The sequence below is a fragment of the Nannospalax galili genome, unplaced genomic scaffold (genome assembly GCF_000622305.1).
Source record: "Nannospalax galili isolate Female #2095 unplaced genomic scaffold, S.galili_v1.0 scaffold1733, whole genome shotgun sequence".
NCBI lineage: Eukaryota > Metazoa > Chordata > Mammalia > Rodentia > Spalacidae > Nannospalax > Nannospalax galili.
Window position 1 is genome coordinate 554,224 of NW_008333708.1, and position 15,062 is coordinate 569,285.

Here is a 15,062-nt window from a genome sequence, read left to right on the forward strand (position 1 = left end):
TACCTCTTTAATGAGACTCTTCATTAAAGAATCTTTAACAGATGGACATATTTATTCATTTCTGTTACATAAACCTTGAGCTTGGGTCACCCATAAATTTGTATTAAAATATAGGTATCATCTTACACTCCTGTGTTATAATGTTTTCAAAATTTGGATAGATCCTCAAATGCTAGTTATTGCAACATTACTTTTATTTGAACAGTCCTTATAATATGTATCAATTTTTATGTCATTTTTTTATAGCAAGTAAATCTAATTTCATCAGAGAGTTCTTCTGTTCAACACCTACAATTTTCCTGGGAGCAAACGGTTCTTCAAGCCTAGAACTCTTCTATCTTCCCTTTGATATACACCTTCGTTACTGTGCCATTATCCTGAGCAACAAAGAGGTAAGAACAAAATTGTTGTCTGTTTCTTCCATACTGGGTTGCCTCCAAAATGAAGTAAACATTGCAGGCAATTTTAAGGTAGCTGGAGTTTCTTGAAAAAATTAGTCCACAGAATCCAAAGTGAGGACAATATTCTGGAGAATATCAAAAGACTTATTCTAGTAGATGAAGGTTATGGTGGCTGCACAGGAAAGTACAATGGGAGCAGAGTAGAAGAATTTCTCAGGTTGTGTTGTGGGTTTATTTGTGTGCGTGTGTGTGTGTGTGTGTGTGTGTGTGTGTGTGTCTGTCTGTCTGTCTGTCTGTCTATGTTGGTACTGAGTTCCTCTTTAGAACAACACATATAAATCACGTCATCATTTTTTAAAGTCATACTGGTTATTGAACCTAAGGTTAAAGTATGTTAGGCAAATATTCTACCCTAAACTATAATCTTAAACCTCTTTTTACTTTTGATTTTCAGACAAGCTCTCAATAAGTTGCCTAGGCAGGCTTTGAACTTGTGATCCTCCTGCCTTGTCTTCTGTAGTAGATGGGAGTGCAGGCTTGGGACATTATGGAGGGAGAGGAAGACAGAGTGGGGAAGAGAGAGAAAGGAAGAGGGAGGGAAGGACAAGGGGAGAGGGAGGAAGAGATGAAGAGAGAGGGAGAGAGGGAGAGAGAGGGAGAGAGAAGGAGAGAGGGAGAGAGGAGAGAGAGGGAGAGATGGGGAGAGAGGGAGAGATAGGGAGAGAGGGAGAGAGACGGAGAGAGGGAGAGAGGGGGAGGGGGAAAGAGGGAGAGAGAGGGGGAGAGAAGAGAATTTCTGTCTCTCTGTCAGGTGCTGATCTGAAAAGGAAATTTAAAATACCTGGAAAATAAACAGCCACATGTATCAAATATGTGTTTACTGTACTTGAGTTACCAATGAAATTATGAGACAGTAGTTGCCTAGTATCTATAGAATTACTTGCATTTGAAAAGTAATGTATCCTTTTACATATGTAAAATATACTTTAATCTTACATATTGCATTGCTACTTAAAGAAAACATGCTTTATATAAACAACCATGTTTTTTGTCATTTCAAGATGTTCAGCTGCACTTGTAGCTGAGTAATATATAGAGCTTGCCTAGCATGCATGAAGCCCTGAGTTTCATGCCTATTACTGAAAAAGAATTACCTAAGGATTTACTGTAGTTGTTATGTTACAAATAATTAGATAAAATGCTAAACAAAATATTTTTTTAGGTGCTGGAGTAATGGTTCACCTATTCAGAGTATTGGCTGCTCCTGCAGAGGACCCAGGTTTAGTTCTCAGCATCCTAATGGCTAGTAAAAACTGTCCATAACTCCAATTTCAGAGAATTCAGTGCCCTCTTCAGGCCTCTTTGTGTTCCCACACACACATGGTGCATGTAAAGTTATGCAAGCAGGTATTAACACATAAACATGTGAATCAATTTTTTTAATTATTTCAAAACTTTAGAAATTAGTGAAATTCATTTTAAGAGTAGAGTATCTAGGTGGATTTTCTTCTTTGAAGTGAATTATTATAGTATTTTTTGCTTAATTAAAGAGATCTAAAATAATGAAAATATAACCAGACTTAATTTGGTGCCTCCATTTATTAAAACACACATTTAGTTACATATATTTTGTCCTTACCAGAGAAGACATTATGATAAAGCAACAGTCTTAGAAATGTATTGCTTCTTATTGAGAAACAATGTCACAATTTACAGAATTTCATTGGATTACAATCAGTATTAATTTATACATCCAATTCTATTGCTAATTATATTGAAAAATGCAATTGCATGCTTAAGTAGTTAAACATTCAGGGAAGCCCACAGAGTTTGCTCCTGTGATAACTCCCTTGTCATTAAAACCTGCCTGTTGAAAACTAAAGTAATCAGGCCTCTATCTCGTAGCTTTCCACATTTTAAATGAAAATATTTCTACTAACAGTGTTATTAGGAATGCATATTTGTTTCATTTTTGGCATTCCATCTGAATTTTCAAATAAGAAAGCAAGTATTTACATAGCTTGGAAAATACAAATGGTTTTAGAAAACTTCCATTTGTGTTCTTAAAAATTGCCAGATTATAGACAAACCCAGAAAAGCCCTAAAAGTTCATGCTAATAGATACCAGAAATCCAAGGAAATTTCAGATCTAAAAAAGAAATGGGAATGCTTAAGTGGAAGAGTATCAGCATCATCAGAACTCAGTCTCTGATGAGTTTCATCTCCTGGGAAGAGAGGTTGATAAAACAGGTAACACAAAAACACTGTAAATCACACTGCAATAAAATGACTCATGGATCCATCTTCAGTGTGGTGCCTAGCATTTGATTCTCTTCTATGTGATACTGAGTCCTTGTGCAGGAAGGCACAAGTCATTTCTTGAACTCATTTGTATGAATGGTAGGTAGTATTATTAGGCAGGGGCATTTCATCTGAGAGTAGTTTTAAGTGTGGCTTCTTATATAATAAATATAGCCCCTTGCTGAGGTACACCATCCCTGTTGCACCAACGCTTGAGCTTTATTATTTAGCCAACTAGCACCTGTCTGTGCTCTGGTAGACCAATCATCCATGACTTTGTTGCCTTCTGTCTACATGTCTTGATCAGAATAAATAATTCTTATATGTATTCCTCATGTAGTCTTGCCCAAATACAGTCATTCTACTCCTTATGATACAGGAATTACAAACAAATATTTCATGATCAAACTTAAAAAATACATATAGAGGGAAATAAATACTTTTTCCTTTCTACTCCTCATAGTTCACCAAAGAATAAAACAAAACTTTCTAACTTCCATGTTTCATATATCTTTGGGAGACAATTAGGGAATGCATAAACCTCAAAGAGCTGGCTTTGACTTTCCACTTGCACAGCAGCTTCAATGAGTAGCAAGTATTTAAGGCCTGAGAAGACAAAGGAAAGGGACTCTGAGTCTCTAGATAAGACAGATAACACAAAATGTAGGAGGAAAATAGACGTTTGTTGTGTAGATTTACCTAATTTCATCCACAGGGAAGTAAGAGTCTAATTAGTCTTTCATATCAACTTCTGTCCTTTCTGGTAGAGAGCAAGGGAAGAAACCTTTATAAATATTTATCATGGTTTTAGGCACATGGGAAGAACAGTTTTTCTTGCACCTACTTCTCAATTGTCTGAACTCAAAATAATCCTAATATAAATCAGTCAGAATATGGAATGATATATCATGATTTTCTATACAAATCACTGTAGATATTAAGCTACAATAAATTGTCTCTGTACCTTCCATTCCATTTTGGCAGTCCATGGCCAAAAAATTTTATGAACATAATGAACTAAATCCCAAAGACCACACACTTTTATTCATAATTCAGTATCTTTACAACACTCACTTAAGTTGATATAGTCAATGATACCACATTAATAAAAATATTTTAATTTTCTTAATACTGTCAAAAACCCAAGCAGTATTCAAAGTCCCTGATTGTTATATGATTGTTTTTGTGTTTTTTCTTTAATTTAAGGTTCTTTGTTCAGTATCTAGTAAGATTTATCCATTGTGAGTTTTTGATGTCCTTAAATATTTTATTTATTATTTTGGTTTTATGTATATGAGCGTATTTCTTGCATGGGTATAAGTGTATGTGTCGTGAAATGCCTGCAGAGGTGAGAGAGGGCATTGGGTCCCCCTGGAACTGGAGTTAGAAATGGTTGTTAGCCACCATGTAAGTGCTGGCACTCAAACCTGGGTCACCTGGAAGACCAGGTAGTGCTCTTAATCCCTGAGCCATCTCTCCAGCACCCCATTTTCTGATATGCGTTTAGAAATGCCCCCTCTTCAACTTACTTTCATTTAAACTCTAGGCTTCTAAAGGTACTTTTCACCCAGTTTTACAGAAGAGGAGATTGGAATCAGCAATCTCATAAAATTGCCTGAGGCTTAGTATCTAATAGTAATGCCTAATATAATAAAGCATGCTTACCACTATTGGCTTCTCCATGTATAATTTTTGTGCCCATGCATTGTTCCTACTTTTACTTTTGTTTGTTTGTTTAGCCTTTTGTACTTCTTCCTTAATTATCTGCTGTAAGCTATAAGATGCAGATATGCTTATTTTTGAAGTGCATACTTTGAAATAGACTCATTGATTTTCATAATCTAAAATAATTATAACAGTAATAAGTAATAGTATTAGTAGATGATGAAGGAGAATTTTCCTTCTTTGCTTGATCATTGTAAGACAAGAATTTCCCAAGAACATTTGAAATATCTTCGATCTTCTGCTTAGTCTATATATCTTAATTCCTGAAAATTTTATCCCATGCCAATGTAGAAATATACATAAACTTTTATTTTGTCTATCTAATTAGATTATAAATTGCTCAGAAACAAAATGCATGGCAGTTCTTACAGTGTATACACTTTCATTGTGGCATGAATATGTGTTGCTTTTTATGAGTGCTTAAAACTTAGTATTATGTGTTTATGTTTTAGATTGGAGATTTAATATATATTGTGGAAGGAAAAGGTTTGATCCCCTTGCCTTCCAGTTTTCTTCCAATCAAGCCTCCAAATCCAATGGACTACAGCTCATCTCTAGAAGGTAAATTACACATGTCTTGCTTCATATATAATACTGAAAGATGTTATTATCCCTTGTATTGTCTTACAAACATCCTTATAACAACAGTCTCCAAAACTGTAATTATGTTTTGGAAATCCATCTTTTAACTTTACTGTGTTTCTATACATGAGACAGCATTATTTTACCCAATTAAATACATCAATAGTCATTTTTTTTCTTCATAAAGGGATGCTTTCGATCTTCATATAAATATATTGCTCCATTTCTTTTTGGAAATCATTGTATTCCTCTCTCTCCATATTGTGTGTTTGTAGATATGTGTGTCTATATTTTTGTGTGTGTGTAGATGTCTCTGTGTGTTCATAGGTGTGTCTATAGGTATGTGCACGTATGTACCTATAGATGGTGTGTGTGTGTGTGTGTGTGTGTGTGTGTAAACATATCTATAGTCTTCTATATATGTTTGTTTTTAAAAGAAATTTAAATTGGCATTGTATGTGTTGTTTAAAAATACTTTAATTAGTTGAGAATTTGGCACAATGTATTTTGCTCATATTCATTCTCTATGCTTCTCCCTAACTTCTTCTTTGTCTACCCCAGTGTCATGCATCTTTTTTTTATTAATAATTCATTGAGTTCAATTTTGTTGCCCATATCCACTGGAGTATAGTTGACCTACTATGCCATACTCTTAAAGACAGGGGACTCTCCATCTCCCAGAAGATATCAGTTACTACTTACTCCTCAGGTAGGGGTGGGGTCTATTGACCTCCTGTCCCCATGCTGGGATTTTGTGTGGCCTGATTTTGCTCAGGTCCTTTGTATGTTGTCACAACTGCTGTCAGCTAATATGTGTAAATTCCCTATTTTGCCCAAAGGGGGGGAAAAACTATTTCAGTATAGTTATCTGCTATGTCTGGCTGTTAGAATTTTTCTGCCAGTTCTTCCACAATGATCCCTGAGCCTTCAAAGGAAGGAGCATGATATAAATATCCCATTCATATCTGAGCACGCCCAATTCTCTTATCCTTTGTACATTTACAATTTGTGGGCTCTCTGTTAATTACCATTTACCCCCAAATGAAAATTCTCTGATGTGGGTTGATAAATACATGATGCATTTATTGATGGCATTAGGAGTTGGTTTAATACAATGTCCATTTAGCAATATAATAACATTTGGCTTGCCCCTAGGGTCTAAGGCCTCTCCAGCCCTAATGTTCTGCCCCAGAAAACAGTGTCAGTCATGGATTATGTCTTCTGAAGCAGGCCTTAAATGCAATTAAAAGTGCTTGCTTACTACCGTAAGTCATGCTACTGTGGCACAAATTGCCATACCTTTCCAGGTCAGTTATTATTGGAGCTTGCAGGACTTACAGATGGCTAAAATTGATGATAGTTTTCATCCTCTGATACTGTAGATAGATAGCATCATCTAGCACTACGAGAGTCTAGCTAGTAGGGATGAAGCTTTAGGTCAGTACTAACTTGATTTCTCTGTATTCCATGATTCAAATATGTGGTGCCTTGAGGCATAGGATTGCACCATCAAGTTCAAGAGAGTCACCAAGACCAATGGCAATAGTGTGTAATGTTTATGGGTCTGTGAAGCCTCATTGACTAACAACTTCAAAAGATGTAATTTATTCCTGGCACTAAGGTTTTTATTTGATAGTTGTGTCGAGTATGGGAATTATTCTTCCTATTATAGGGTAACTCCATTTAAACACCCCTGCATATCTCTCCTCTCCTCTCTATGTATAGACATATATATGAACATATATAAGTATGGAAGATTGTACAATAGTGGGTTTCCATATGACTTTCAAGGCATTAATTTTAGTTATCCCTCTCCATACTTTCTTTTCTTTTCATACTTTGCTTTCCTCTCTCTCACACCATCCTTATTTCTGCATTGTTCTCTGTCCCGCTTATAAACCACCTATGGGTTCCATATATTGTATAACCTAGAATTTAGGATTTCACCTTGATGTCCAATTCATGATTATTGGCATTGAAATAATTTTATATTTAATTGTGGAAGGTTAATGAAACAAAATAGCATCACTTTCTAGTCCTTAATATGTATCATTTTTCTGTTTATTTCAATTTCTCATTTTTTCTTATTATAAATAGTGCTTCAGCAAAGATATGTTCATTAGGATAATTCATCCTAATGTTTGTAGAAATAAAAATCAAGACTGAGAATGAGCTCTCATGAAAAAGTTTAGATTGGGAAGAAAAAGGCCTAGGGAATGTGAGTTTGCATTTAGTCTAAGAAATACAAGGTGTCTGCCAACAGAGAAAAGAAGGCGCATTTTATCACTTTAGGGTTCTTTGTGGGAGTCTGAGGTTTGTTAGTTCAGAAGAGTCTCATTTTTAAAGAATTTTTTTCCTCATGCTTAAGGGGATTTTCCCATGTAAGATAGAGATTACTGGCCAGTTTCTCCTTGAAGACATCTTTGCATTGTCTTATTGTGGTGTGGTGTGTTCTCTTGTGCTAGGATAAAGGGACAAGGAAGAAGCACATTTCATACATCATTAATAGAAAAGAGGAGTCTTAGTAGCTAGCAGGCTTTGTGGATTAGGGTCATGTCTTCCTGAAAGTTGGTATTACTGCTCTAACCATATCACAGTATGTTAAGTTTTTTAGCATATTGATATTTTTACCAGGACAGTTGGAATAACACACCTCTTGGAGACTACCAATAAAGTATCTTTTATACTTAAAGACTTACTTTTGAATCAGTTATTTAGAATTAATAGAAATGTAGTATTCCATTTTTTTATTCTGCTAATGAACATTAGAAATACAATTTTATATTTTAAACCACAGAAATTGATGCGGGAAAACAATGCCAAGAGCATAAATGTTCATTGCATTCATGAATATTTTTACTTTTCCCAGAGTGTAATAAGGAAGATCCGGTTCTGTATTTAAACTGCAAACCCCATCAAATCCTAGATGTGGAACTTAAACTACCACTGACTAATGAAGCCAAGGAAAAGGCTTTGGCTTTTGCAGCACAGCAACAGATGTCAACACTGGAATATGAACGAAGGGCCATTGCTGGCACTCTGGAGAGCAGTACCATTCGTGCGGCCATTGCCCTCCTGGGACTAACCGAGATTGAGGTAGGAATAGAGAACAGCTGATGCCTTTCAGTGACTCTTCTGTTTTATTACATTTATTTATTTGTGTTCTTGACTTTGCACACACATTATGGCACACATGTGGATGCCAGTGGGTAACTTGTAGAAGTTGGTTCTGTTCTTCCACCAGGTGGGTCTCAAGGATCTACTTCAGATCATCAGACTTGCTAGCAAGTTCCTTTACCTTCTGAGTTATCTTACAGGCTCAAATTACTCTTAAAACCATATAGATCTGGTATTGAATAAACGGCTCAGCAGTTAGGAGCACTGAATGTTCTTACAGTGACCCCAGGTTCAGTTCCCAGCACATACATACTGACACCCTCTTCTGGCCTATGTGGGCATTGCACCTACATATGTGCAGGCAAAACATTCACAAAATAAAAAATAAGGAAAGAATATTCTTAAAAACTGTACAGCTACATTAGTAGATAATTATAAAATGTTTGCATAGAAAGTGATGAATGCTCCTTTTCCCATAGAGAGATCAGTGGTATTCTTTTAGCTTTATTAGATATAATGACATCAGAAATAATTCATTCTAAAAATAATTTAACTCATCATAGTGTGTCAGGACTCAGGTTTGCTTTGTTTAGTGGGGGACCTGCTGGCTTTGGAGCAGAGGGTCTGATCGGTGACAGAGTCATAAACTCTGGGACCTGTGTCTTCCCAACAGGATGATTTATTTTAGAATTCAGATAGTTTTTATACATCCCAAGGAACTAGCAGTCACATGGGATATGGCAGTCACATACAAAGATTTAGGATACAAAGAAACAGGACATTTAGTCTGTTAGTTGGCGCCAGAAGGATTCTTAAACTTTTACTCAAGGTTATCAATGCCCATCCAGTAGTTTATTGGCCACAATGTTTTCTTTCTTAAAGCTAAAAGCATGGTGAACTTTTAGCTTTTAGCTCAGGAGTAAACCTTTAACCTGGCCTAATCTCCTATCTAGGGATAGCTGAGTTATTTGTTCAGGACAAGGAGACGAGCTAAGGGCTGTTGACCAAAATGCTTTCCCACAGAGCAGGGAGCCTGCACTTTTATGATTGGCCGCTTCCTCCTGCTAGTCTAGCAGTGTTCTGCAAGACAAGGATCATCAGAGTCACTGTTTTCAGTGCCCCTCCCTTTAGCAGAGAATGCAGCCTGGACCTGTAAGTTTTAGGCTCACCTTACCCTAGGGCCTGGCATCCTGGTTTCCTACAATAGTGTATTGTTTAATTCACAATAACTGTCAGTTCTGAATGAACTTTTGAATATTTTAGGGGACTTAAAGTAACACGGGTACACAAGCCTCAACCTAGAGCAATTAAATTTGAGTCTCAATGAGTGGGAATAAGTTTAAAATGTAGCTGTAGATGCTTGGTATCAAATTACCAAGATAAGTATAGAGACTTTAACCCTGTCCAGCTGTGTGACTAGTTGATGGTTGCTCAAATGTCCTTAAGCTGCCATTCATATATTTTTAATATAGTGATAATGATAATTTATGAAAACTGAGATAGGCATTAAAATCCCATATTATCAGAAATAATATATCAATATAGACTATTATTATTGCTTATAATAAAATAGAGTATTCTCAATAAGCAACCAAAATGATTCTTTGAAAGACAAACACACTCATTTCACTATTCTGTGCACATTTTAGCTTTTTAGGGATAATAGCCAATATCCTTAGGATGGTCCACATTGCCATCCTGGTCCCTACTACCTTGTCCCCTGATCACAACTTCTGCATTAGTGTCCATTCACTCACTGATACACTGAGAACAGGCTTCCTTCATTTTACCGGTATGCCAAACATATATTCTCCATTTTGGCCTTTGGACTTTTTCTGTTACTTTTCCCTAGATGTCAGAGCATATATCTCTCAGTTACTTCAGGAATTCTTTGTTGAAATGATCTAAGTAAAGATCAAACATTGATGCAAGTTGTTATATTTATTATATAAGAAGCCACACTTAGTAGTGCTCTGCAATAAAATATTCCTGCTGAATACTACCACCTACCTTATACAAATGAGTTCAGGAAATGACTGGTGGCTTCCTGGACATGGACTCAGTGTCCTATGGAACAGAATCAAATGCTAGGTCAATTTCTGATCCATAGATGTGAAGGGGCATGAATTTCAGCTCAGGAAGTAAAGCAGTATTTCAGGGTTGTTCACTAATGCACTGTGTCTTTGACGAGCAAGTTTTTCATCACTATAAGCATTAGAAAAGGGACACAGACCATTCTTAAAGGACGACACCATTATTATCTTGAATGTGCTAGTAATGCCATCTATGGAGTTGTAGAACAGTGACTCTAAAGAAATAACAATGCATTCTTTATGTATATTTTCAAACGATGTTGTCTAAGTATAATGGTGTCTTGTAGTCTGGAAGTAAATAAGAAAATTACAATGAAATTTCAATATTTATTTGCAGTGCATTTTGCTCTTTAATACGTCAAAGTTGAAGAAGCCTAAATCCACTGTATACACAACAGAACTGAGTCTTCCAGCACATTTCAGTATACCCAGGAAAATCTTTATCCCACAGATTCCAGAACCTCCAAATAAGGCGGCTTCATCTCTAGAAATGAAGCCTGAAATTATTACAGGTATTCGGTAATATTTTAATTGAAACATCTAGCACCATTGCAGATAATTAATGGTAAGAGTATATTAGAAGAAAACATGGTTCATTCATAGGGAATTTACCTTTGATCTGCACCATGTTCTATCATTTATATAATATATTTGGCTTTGGTTCCCTGAAGCATACTTTTTCTATTACTATAACCAGGAAGACATAAGTTAAATTAATATAAGTATTGATAAACTTAACATTATTAAATACAAATGATAAGATTCTAAAAATGTGACTAAATAGTTTTGTTTAAATTATTTAATTTTCATTTTAGTTCCTGTCAACTTGGTGGATAATTAGGAATGCAATTTTTATCTAGTGTGTTATTCTTAGAATGTACTGTAAATCTAGCATTATGTATTCCATGTTATGTTTTGGTAAATCTGATTTAATAAAGTTCTTTTCTTTAATCTCCTTTGGTTTTGTGGTAATGATAAAATGTTTCAAAGCCTGGAAGAATTGTTATACATTATAAATGAAGGAATAGTCTGTTCATTTTACTTTCTTAGGAGACATGATATCCCAGAAGCAAATGTCACACAACAAACAAGGTAACAAGAATTAAAGAGATAGGATAAATCTAAGACAATAAATATGATAAATCCTTTGAAAAACTTGAGGGCAAATTCTAGGTCTAAACATTCCCATTAAAATAAGTAAGCAAATAAAAAAAACTTCTGAAATAGCTAATAGAATGTTCTACCATAGAAGGGCCTGTTTCTGCATACACATTTACAGTCACTTAGCAATGGAAGTCACAAAATCTATACACCCCTTAAATGTGTTAATAGGATGATTTAGGCAAGAAAGCTCTAGGAATATGAGGAAATCCTTTGTTTGGTTTTCTGATACTATAACATTCTTCACTTCAGGTTTATGGCTGGCTTCAATATGCTAAGCTAAGCAGTATAAACTAAGAGTTTTACCAACTAGACATAAGGCTATTATGTCAGAAACAGAGATTATAAGTAAATAACTATTAAAGGACTAATGTATTTCAAGATATATTTTTTTCAGGCCTTAGCATTCCATCTCAACGATATGAATGTAATGAATTCTTCTCCCTCTGCTTTGTTGTTTTTTTTCCAAAACCCAGAAGTGAATTTCTACTTCATTTATTCTTTTTTTCCTTTTTGTTGATTTATTTGTATTTTATGTGTATGAGTGTTATGCCTACATGTAGGTAGGTGCACCCATGTCGTGCAGTGCTCACGGAGGACAGAAGAGGGCATCAAATCCCCTGGAACTGGAGTTACAGATGATTGTTTGTCACCATATGAATACTGAAATTCGAACCCAGATCCTCTGCAAGAGCACCCAGTGGTCTTAACCGCTGAACGATCTCTACTTCATTTCTTAAAATCCTTGTTTGTTCTTGCCAGAAACCCCCTTTCTCTCTGTCTCTGTCTCTCTGTGTCTCTGACTCTGTCCCTTCTATCTGTCTCTGTCTCTCTCTGTCTCCTTCAAACACACACACACACACACACACACACATACACACACACACACACACACACACACACCAGTATAGTCTTTATCAAACAGTTATCATCTCCTTCAATATGAGCTACTAGATCTTTCATAACAGTGGAACTCTTTTGAAATCAGCCTGGTTTATTTACTTTCTCCTTTTCCCTTTCTGCCATCTGCTTTATTCTAAGCTTTTTTCCTACTTTTGATAGTCTCAATACCATGTCTTTCTCTAGTCACCTGCCAATATTTCGGTAGGGGAGAAAGGAAAATTTCCTTGTATTAGAATAAACTGGTAAATATTATTTTTCTCCTTTCTTTCTTTCTTTCTTTCTTTCTTTCTTTCTTTCTTTCTTTCTTTCTTTCTTTCTTCCTTTGCTTTTTGTTTTGTTTTTTTGAGACAGAATTTCACTATGGGGTCAAGCTGGCCTCAAATCCATGGTCTCACTCTATACTGAAAATAGATGTGCCTACCACATCCAGAAGCAATTTGCCTTAAAAAGGTAATTTATTTATTTTTGTGTGATGTTAGGATGGAACCAATAGGCTTCATTTAATAAGCAAGAAGTCTATCATTGAGATGTAACCACATGAGAATATTTTTCTTACAATTTTAATTTATTTTTAGTTTTATAAGTAACTTGTTTTTACTTTTATTACTTTATATATGAGTATGTAATCTACATTTTGTGAACCTTCTAAAACTTTTTTGTCTTTAATTGTAAATGGTATACATTCTGCAACCGTACATTTACATAGGTATTCATAAGCCATTTCAATTAGTTCTACTGATGATGTTGTTCACTGGCTTGGTTGCAGCCCAAATTCGTACACTTAGCAAATCAGTCTTAAAGTATTCAAAGTCAACTCTGTTTATAACAAAGTTAATTTTTAATGTAAGACAATTAGACACATTTTATGGTATTGAGAAATGATAATGAAAAACACAAACTGGATTTGCTATCAGTATTCCATTTCCTTCCTTCCACCATGGAAGAGTTAATTAGAAAGTGAAATCTTGTTTCAACTATTTTTGAGGCTATTTCATATTCTTGGAAGAATTATGTATATGAAAAAAACTCCCTAGTTAAAAGGATGGCAATGTAATAATCTTTAATAAACCTTCCCTTAATTTTCCATTAAGCAACCCTTGAAGAAATACAAAATATATTTTAAAACTGAATAACAAATGGAAAGATAGCAATGAGCCATTTATATGGGTTCTTTGAGGAATTCCCATTAATTACTGAGCTGATCTGTCCAAACTGAAAAGTACATTTAGTGTCCTCTGCAGGCTCATGCCAATTAAAATATAATTTAGGTATAAAGAGGAAACAATCTAGTTGCCTGATCATCTTTAACCTCAAAACTTACTTATCTGCACCTCTGATAATACCAGAATGCCACATAGTAATTGCATACCCTCTCACTCAACAAAAGACTGAAACATGATTTTTCTGTTGAAAGTATGTTTGAAAAATCCTTTCGATTGTGGTCAGACTTGTTTTGAATAGTTGTCTGTCAATCTACTAACTGTTCTTGTATCCCTCTTGAAAAAATTATCTGCACTTAAAATGACTGTAGCTATAAGAGAAAATGAAAATAAAAATTATTCTGTCAAGGAAGCATAGAATCCTGCAGTTACGGGGTAGTGGCGAGAGTGGTGGCACAGATGGGAAGTATCTAAGAAGGTCATGGTACATGTTATTGGTGGGATTAGAGTTTATGAATTAACCAGAAGATAGAGTCCCCTTAAGATAAGACTTCCCTTGGATTATTAGAAACTTGTCAATACATAATTAAGCATCTTTGGTTTGTGATTTATAATGTCTCAATAACTTCGAGCATCAATGCTGGTGATCTCTATGTAGGCCTGTATCATTGGCCCTCTGTATTCCTTGTGTCTATGCAGACAGTGGAAAAGTGGCTAGGAGACCCCCCACAGCATGTTGCATAAGATAAAATGCTTTATTTCTTGAGTTTAAGTGTATGTGTCTCCAAAGCAGACCCTGAAAACATGTCTTGAAAACAAATAGCTTGAGAGGTGATCTTTGCAGGCCAAAAGAGCTTAGTGGGAGACAATAAAGAGAAGGAAGTGTTAATGACAGTGCTTAGAGTATATCTGATGCACTATAGAACTGGAAAAGATGCAAAAAAAGTACTAAAACAAAATAATGTAATGCATGGTGCCACAACGTTGGCAATTTCTATTTGGCAATTTTGACATTTCTATTTTGGAAGGGGAAAATCTAATTGTTTATTCTTTGGAGTCTTAGCTTTTGGAAATTGATGATTTGGATTATAATATGTATATAGGAATGTCCTTGATTTTCACTTTCAGTCTAATCATTATGAAAAAAATGTTTCTATCTGACTATCAAGTTGAAAACTAATTTGATTGCTTTGTGATAGATGACTCAAAGATCTCAAAACTATGGCAGGGCGTACACCCTTCATTTTCTGACCCATTTTCAGATAGATAGGGCCAAGTGGTTGGTTCTGACCTATTAAATAACCCAGAGCAATTTTCATTTGATCACTGGAAAGGCCCTGAAGAAACCATTCCTCTTCTCCTGACTTGTTAACAAAGCACAATATTAAAGGCAAGATAGGGTATTTTTCAAAGCATGGAGCCCCTGCTGACATGGAGCAGACCTTCTTCAAAACTATATAACACCTATTTTCTCATTTATAAATAAACTTGCATGATAAACCCTGGATATTTAGGCAAAATATGTTACCTAAGTGGTACCTGGTCTATTGTAAGATATATGAAACAATTTCATAGAATAATTTTAAGTATTGTTTACAAAAATGAACTTTGGGAACTTA

General features: G+C 35.2%; 1 protein-coding gene across 1 annotated transcript in view; it reads left to right on the plus strand.

The window, feature by feature from the left end:
- Cfap47 (cilia and flagella associated protein 47) overlaps positions 1-15,062 on the plus strand; it is a 337,765-nt gene that overhangs the window by 176,614 nt on the left and 146,089 nt on the right. Inside the window, exons 42-45 of the mRNA XM_029561230.1 lie at positions 247-392; positions 4,880-4,988; positions 7,879-8,105; positions 10,557-10,731. Of these exons, the coding sequence (XP_029417090.1) occupies positions 247-392; positions 4,880-4,988; positions 7,879-8,105; positions 10,557-10,731 (657 nt within the window). The remainder of the gene's footprint in view (positions 1-246; positions 393-4,879; positions 4,989-7,878; positions 8,106-10,556; positions 10,732-15,062) is intronic.